Genomic DNA, 8137 nt, shown 5'->3' with positions numbered 1-8137 from the left:
TGTTGTTGCTGTTGATGTTAATGTTGTCGCTTGCTTGCTTGTTTTCTTACTCACGCCAACGCGGTTTTATAATTTCCCGCTTAGCGTTTTTGTTTTTTAAATTACTTTTGCTACCTTCTTTTTTTGCTCTTTCTCTACACATTGAAAACGTGTGTAAGAGAAAATTTTAGTAAGTATGTGTGAATATTAATTTATTTATTCCCTTTTAACATATGCAATTTTTCGATATCTGCCTGGATGATTTCTCTTTTTTTCAATTATTCTTTATCAGCTGTTATTTTTTTGTTGAATGAATTTAGTTTTTATGTTGCTTACGTAACTGTTGCATGGCTGTATTCAAGTAGCTGAGTTTTCTTTTTTTCTTATTTGTATGCAATGATTCCTTTCTATGTAGTTGCAAATTTGGATATTACTAAAGGGGCTCTATTGACAATTATAATAATTCTTTTGGAAAGTTTACTCTAGACAATATTTTTGTATGATTTACGGTATTTTTAGAAAAAGTTTTTTTTTTTTAATTTAAAAAGGATTTCTTTACTTTTGGATAATTCGGCTTTTGTTGGTTGTATTTTTTTCGAGAGAAGTTTTTATTTATTTTTCTTTAATTTTAGACTTTTCTTCTGAAGAGAAGTGCGCTTTTAGCAATTTTGGAAAATAATACAAATATTTAGTAGTTTCTAAGCATTTGTTTTAATTTAATCAAGTAATCTTAGTTTATACCCCTTTTTCTAATATATTTATGCAACTTTTAAATTTCTTAGTTAAGTAAAAATCATTTTTTTTTTAACTAGTTCAATTTCTTGCTGACACAATATATTTAATAGTAAATTTATAATTTATAATATTTATAACCAATTTAATATTTTTTCCCAGTTTTTTCGCATTTTTGTTTTATTTGGCGGGTTCACGCAGAAAATTAAAAAATCCTATTATTCCTACATATGTAACTTAAGTGCAAAAACAAAAAAAAATCGCAAACATCAACGGGATTTTTCAGCCGATTGAAACTTGCCCTTTATTAGACTAAAATTGAATGCGCTACAAATTGCATACTCGAAAATTTTCTAGAAATTCTGAATAAAAAGTTGAAAGTTTTGATGAACATTTATTGAATTTTTGTGAACTTTAAATAAAGTGTGAAACTATATTTTCATAAATAAATAATGAAAAAATTTTTCAAGAAAATAGTTCTGAATATTATATTAGAATAAGGTGTACACTTTCAGTTGTCGCCTTGTGTAACTTATCTGTCCATGATATCAATTGTTTTTGTAAACGATGCTTACATGGTTTCAAACTTTTTGTTAATATCGATTAATTTTACATAAACGAGATATTTGGTAAACATTTATTTTCGATGAAGTTATTTCTGTTATCGAATGCTTATAAAATTTGTATTTCTTTATCAAATACAACTGTGTGTGATTTTTGGTTAAGTTCTTTATTTTTGTGAAGTCGATTTGTTGGGTATTGATTTGGTAGCGATTATTATTTCATTGTGATATCAATTATATTTCCATTATCGGTTTCTTTTTAATTCATTAATTTATTTCAATGTTATCGACAATTTCTTAGTCAATGATTAGTTTTAAGAGGTGATAGTTTTGATAGTAACGATATTTTGTTTTATCGATTGTTTCTGCGTCAATTATTTTTATGTTATCGACTTTTACGCTATCATAAATTTTTTGTGCATCGACAAGTTTCACGCTATCGATTATTTTCCATGTACAATTTATTATATTTAAGAAATTTCGATTCACCTTTCTTAATTAATCAATCTATCCTTTTCATAAAATCAATTATTTTTGGTAGCCGATTTTTTTATATTTGTATGTTATCGACTATTTGATCAATTATTTCTTATAATTCTCAAAATAATTTAAAAAATGTGTCTACGAAACGGTAAGAATTTAATCGAATATTTTCTGATAAATCGAACGATTACATTCCAAGTTAGAAGTTGGGTATTTAGGAGAGTGAAGCATTGTTTAATGGTTGATCGACTAATGGGTAGTAGCAGAAAGAGTCGTCCAGTAGTTTTCCTTCGACATGCGCAAATTGCTCGAACGATTTTTTCTCTTGCAGCTCTCCTATCGAAACATGTATAAAAATTCGACAACGTAGCCGCAGGTATACTCATTATTTATACTTGAGGTATGCAGTTTCGAAAATTTCAATCAATTATTATTATTATTTTTTTTTTAACGCGCACAGGTGATGTTGATAGTCGTCCACCGAGAAAGAAGAAATCCCGCGATTCGAGTGGCAGCAATAATGTAAGTACGAGCGCCTCTCTCAAATACAAACCTAGTTCAATAGCATAGAGTTATGTGTACACAACACTCACTCACTCATACGCGATACACAATATCAACAACAACAAAACCCTCTTGTTTATTTTGTGTATCCTTTGAGAGTGTATACCAATCATATCCTTGGAACATCTCCACTCATTCTATTAAAGGTTCGATAAGTCGATAACTTTTCCTCCTCATTGTTTTATGTTATTGTTTTTTTTTTTATCTTGCCTCCATCACTGTACAGGTAAATAATTCAACTGTAACACCGACCAATGTTGTCCTCACTAGTACTGTTGGCAGCATTGGTGGCAATCCTGCAGCAACAACCTCAATTACGTCCACAATATCTGCCGCTACGCAGCAAACAATAAATCCAGCGCAGCAGCCACAACAACTACAAACGACAATGGCCGGGGCGCTAGCTACGGCGGTAACAACGCCAAGTACCAAAACTTTGGTGCCACCTATGACCACACCCACATCACAGCTAAACGCGGCCAGCAGTGGAGCACAACGTAAGGAGGATTGGGATGGGTGGGGTAGACTTGCTATGGCGATTATTGTTTTTATTTACATACATACATATGTGTGTACCTACCTATACATATATACAGTGCCGAACAGAAGTATTAGCACAGTGAATTTTTCGCAATATATGCAAAGTTTTTTATTCTAATTTATTTTCGATACTTTTTTATAATAATATAGTTCATTTTACACCAAAAAACATAAAAATAAAATCTCTAAACTTTGTGCAAAACTCAGGAAAATTCATTAAATTTGCACACTAATTTGCAACTTTTTATTCAGATTTTTTAGAAAAATTCCAAGTATGCAGTTTTATAGCCCATTTAGTATAACAATGTGCAAGTTTGAAGACGCTAGAAAATTGCGTTGATTTTTGGTAATTTTTTTCAGGCAAGTTCTTCCATACAAAGTATATTCGACAATGATTTTTGTATGGGGAAAATGAGCAACACCTTCCACTAAAAAATTGCCAAAAATCAACGCGATTTTCTAGCGTCTTCTAGCTTGCACATTGTTATACTAAATTTGAATGGGCTATAAAACTGCATACTTAGAATTTTTCTAAAAAATCTGAATAAAAAGTTGCAAATTAGTGTGCAAATTTAATGAATTTTCCTGAGTTTTGCACAAAGTTTAGAGATTTTATTTTTATGTTTTTTGGTGTAAAATGAACTATATTTTTATAAAAAATGATCGAAAATAAATTAAAATAAAAAACTTTGCAAATATTGCGAAAAATTCACTGTGCCAATACTTTTGTTCGCCACTGTATGTATATATATACATTTACTAAAGAAGGGTTGTTATCGAAAATTTAGCATTAATCGGTTATATTTTTTGGTAAATTTCGATAAATTGAGCCGTTTATTTTGAAAGTGACGTAAGCCACTTCCATCTCTTGTGCTTAAATGGTTGGTTTTAACTGAATGCATCTGTAAATCGTTCTAGTTCCATAAACTATCAATTTCGATAAATTATAAATTTCGTTAAGTTGTCAATTTCGATAAAGAGTATAGTTATGCGGATATTTGACTTCGATAAAGGGCTTGTTCGAGTTGCAATCACAACCGCAGTGTTGCGCGAATTATTAAAGTATCCCGTTCTGTGTGAATTTCTAGCAATGTATTATCAGTTGGGCAGTTGCACCAATGTTGCCATTTTTCATCAGTACGGCAGTAATGCCGCTTTTATTACGTGCCTCGAACAGGCCCAAATTGTAATTTTTTTTTTGAAAATTTCCGTTTTCTTTAATTTAGTATAAAATATTGGGTATCTAAATTGGTACCTTATTGTAATCGGTTTTGATGTAGATGCGTAGCATTGTCCAAAATAATTGCCTTGAATATACCCTGTATTTTTTTTGTTTACTAAGAGACATACCATATCCTTCCTTTCTCCTCTTTTCGTTTATCATGCCTGCTACTACACTGTAAATTCCTTCGTTCGTGCCATGTCGATTGTCATTGTCCAAACCTTCAGTGAGTGTTACTTCCACGACAACGGCAACGACGCTTGCAGGTGCTGCCACGGATCCAGCCATGACTGCTGTTGCTCTACTTAACAACAACAACAGCAGCAAAACGACATTAACACCGACTTCGATAGGTAGTGGGCTAAACGTTATCCCCGGAGGCACCATCGCCCCAACCGCAGCACCTGGGGCTATTACTACAGCTGCAACAACAATAAGCAACAGTAGTATAGCCGGTGGTGGTTGCATTGGCGTCGGTGGTAGCAATGGTCCCAATGACTTAACAATGTCAGCGGTGTCCAGTGCAACCGCCCTCCTCGCCGCATCATCTGCAAGCGCAGGCTCGTTGACTGGCTCACTACTTACCACATCACAAACGAACAGCAGCACAGGCGGTAACAACACCACAACTACAACAAACATTGGCGGCATCCGCGTTGCCAGCAATTTACACAAACTGCCATCGTCGACGCCGATGGATGTTGCTGATGCGTCTGGCGTAGGCGGCCCGGGCATTGGTATACTTCCTTCGGGTATGCCTAATGCCAGCATAGGCGGTGGTGGTTCGTTGGTTGGCGGTTTGCATCCGCCCGCCGCTGTCGTTACTGCGCCCTCGTCTGTCGCATCGGTACCTTCCTCGGCAGCATCATCTCTGCTGACTGCTGGTCTCAAGCAAATTCCACAATTTGATGATCCCGTTGAACAGTCTCTGGCATCGTTGGAGCAGCCCTTGCTTCAAGCAGCCTCAGGCAAAAGCGTGGCCGACAACTTCCTTATGAACGCACATCTGATGCAGCAGCAACAGCAGCCTCAGGCGCTCACGCATGGCAATCATGGACAGAATGCATCGGTGCAGCAGACGTTCGGCAACTTACAGCAGTCGCAAGGGCAGCAGCAGCAGGCGACACAGCTTCCTCACGCTGCCAATCATCATCATATGGAACTAATGTCGGAGCTATTGTCAAAGGGTGCTGCGGACAACGTATCCGGCATGAATGGCAATCATTTCCCGCTAATGCAACTGGGTTTAGGCGAGGGTCTAAATAACCGCATCAGCACTATGGCAGCGGCGGTGGCCGCACAGCAGCTGCAACAAGCCATGGCACATCAGCAACAACAACACCACCAACAGCAGCAACAACACGCGCATAATAACGGTTACAATAGCGCTGCCGATCGAGCATTAGACAGCCTGGCTTTGGCGGGTCTGGGATTGTCGCATCCCGGCGGTAGCGGCACTGGATCAATTTTCGAACAATTGCCTTCGATGGGAGGCGGTCACAATGACTTCCTCGCTGCCATGATGATGGGCGGTGGCGCACCCGGAATGCCTGGCAATTTGTCGCTCCCCGGTAGTAAAAAAGATGCCGCAAATGCGCTTGGCTTAAGCGACCATCAGATGGCACAACAATTGCTGCAATCACAACAGCAACTACATCCCAATAAGTTGCTAATCACACCCAAGCCCATCGAATCGATGATGCCTAGTCCACCGGAGAAGAAGCAGCATCAGTCGGCACAGCAGGTTGCGCAGTCACAACAATCGCCATCCGATTTGAAGATACCTACTTCGGCTGGTATGGGCAGTGGCAGCGCATTAGGCGCCAATCAGGCGAATTTCGCGCAAGCTTTTAAGTCGGCACACGAGCAGAACCTTAAAAACGCCAGTTCTTGGTCGTCACTTGCATCGGCCAGTTCGCCGCAGAATACGCCCACTTCGAATAAGCCCAAGCCCGCCATGGACTCGTTCCAACAGTTCCGCAACAAAGCCAAAGAGAAGGCCGATCGCCTGAAGTTGCTGGAGGCGGCCGAGAAGGAGCAGAAACGTCAAAAGGAAGCCGCAGAGAAAGAGCAGCGTAAGCAGCACCACAAACAACCTTTGGGCGCAATTGGCGTGGGTGGTGGTGTGACGGGTAATGGCAACAGCGCTGGCAGTGGTGCAAGTGCCAATGTTATAGGTGTTGGTGTAAGCGGTGGTGGTAATGCTGTGGGTGTGGGAAGCGCCAGTGGAGCGGGCGGTGGCAGTGGTGGTGGCGCTAGCCATCACACATCCGCTGCGGCAGCAGTGCTCTCACAGTCGGCGCATACGCATGGACACACACATGGACACACCAGCCACGGTCATGGTCATGCGGTAAGCAGCAGTGGAGCTGGACACTTGCACTCGGCGGCAGTGGATGTCACCATGGAAAGCGGGAGGTGAGTGGGATCGAAGGTGTTAATACTCGTAGAAGTTTATGAAAATTTCGATGACCTTTTTTTAGAAAAAGTGTCCATGAAGCCACTCAAGTGCAAAATTCACGCGTAGACGATATCAAAGCATCGCCGCAGGGCAGTGGCTCACCGGCCGGTGCGGCACAACAATCGCCACAGGATCGCGCCGCGGCAAGGCGTGCGGAGTTGCGACGTCTTGAACAGGAGCGGCGCCGACGCGAAGCGGTAAGAGTTTCTTAAAATGCTATTTCTGAGTACAGATTCTTTATGCATCAATTTAAGTACATAACTCGATAATTTCGATAAATATTGTTTTCGATTGAAGGTCGTATTTGATATTCTAAAATTATCGACTTATACAGACAGATTTTGCAACTCCCTTCCGAGTGGATTTCAACGGAATTTCCTTTGAATTTGGTTGAAATGCATTCGGGGAAGTGAATTGCAGGACCTGTAAGAAATCATCGATTTATAGAGATTATCGATTTATAAAAATTTTAAATTTATACAAATTAACGATTAATACAAAATGATCGATTTATACAAATTATCGTTATCATTAACGATTTATAAAAATCTAAATTTAATGATCGATTTTTAAGATAATCGATTTGGAGAAATACCAAAATATCGATTTATAGTAATTATTCATTAATTTTTCTAGTTACAAAAATAACGGCTCTTTAAAACTGAATTTTTAAAATAATCTTATAAATAACATTGTTTTTATGCATTCTGAATTTATGAAAATTATCGATAATTTTAAATTATCAGTTTTAATTAATTCGATATAAAAATTATCTAAATAAAAAAATTATCTAGTTATCGCTTTATACAAGTTATCGATTTATAAAAAAATGTTCGCTAAGTGTCTGATATCAAATCTAATTTTTTTCAAAAACACGCCATATCCTTTCTTTCCTTTTTTATTTTGACATGAGAATTACTAATTATACCGCTTCTATTCAAACTTTTTGAATTTCTTCTCTTCCAGATGGCTGGCCAAATCGATATGAATATGCAAAGTGATCTGATGGCGGCCTTTGAAGAATCGCTTTAATAAATAAAAAATCCGAGCAGTAAAAAAATTACGAAAAAACAATTAGTGCTAGCCTAAAGTAATGCAGGTTTGTGATCAATATATAAATAGTGAGCAGTGAAAATCCAGCGCAAGAGTTCAATCCGTATGGAGTTATTAGCTACCAACGACACCAGCAAATGAATCCATCGAAGGAAACTATGCAAATCCAACTATTCAATGCTGATGTAGAAATTTTAAATATGGTGTATACATACATATTTGACTACCAGACGGATATAAAGGCGATGTATGCGCGTGGGAGGAGTCAAAAGGGAATAGTAATGCATTAAAATAAAATTAAATTTAGTAGTATGTAAGATAAAGCATAGTAACGGGATGACGATGTAAAGAGAAATAACGCAGCGGTCAACATTTTTTTTTACTATTAATATTTAGCAATTGATAGTTGACGGAGGAAAGGAAGAAGAAGAAGCCGATGATGACGATGATAATGAATTGGAACGAGCAGAAGTTGGTTTAGGTGTAGTAGGAAAAGTAACAAAGCAGATGAATAAACATAACTGATGCTGATAAAAAAAA

At 37.7% G+C, this 8137-nt stretch overlaps 1 protein-coding gene across 1 annotated transcript in view; it reads left to right on the top strand.

Annotated features, from left to right (window-relative positions):
* The window catches only part of LOC108364051 (homeotic protein female sterile-like), a 49759-nt gene extending 41622 nt beyond the window's left edge, over positions 1-8137 (top strand). Inside the window, exons 9-13 of the mRNA XM_017617602.1 lie at positions 2218-2279; positions 2548-2818; positions 4311-6501; positions 6567-6741; positions 7511-8137. Coding sequence (XP_017473091.1) covers positions 2218-2279; positions 2548-2818; positions 4311-6501; positions 6567-6741; positions 7511-7576 — 2765 coding nt within the window. The 3' untranslated portion in view covers positions 7577-8137. The remainder of the gene's footprint in view (positions 1-2217; positions 2280-2547; positions 2819-4310; positions 6502-6566; positions 6742-7510) is intronic.

Source organism: Rhagoletis zephyria, unplaced genomic scaffold (genome assembly GCF_001687245.7).
Source record: "Rhagoletis zephyria isolate East Lansing unplaced genomic scaffold, Rhagoletis_zephyria_1.1 Rzeph_scaffold_01452, whole genome shotgun sequence".
Taxonomy (NCBI): domain Eukaryota; kingdom Metazoa; phylum Arthropoda; class Insecta; order Diptera; family Tephritidae; genus Rhagoletis; species Rhagoletis zephyria.
Note: the sequence above shows the minus strand (reverse complement) of the source record. Positions and strands in the feature narration are given on the sequence as shown.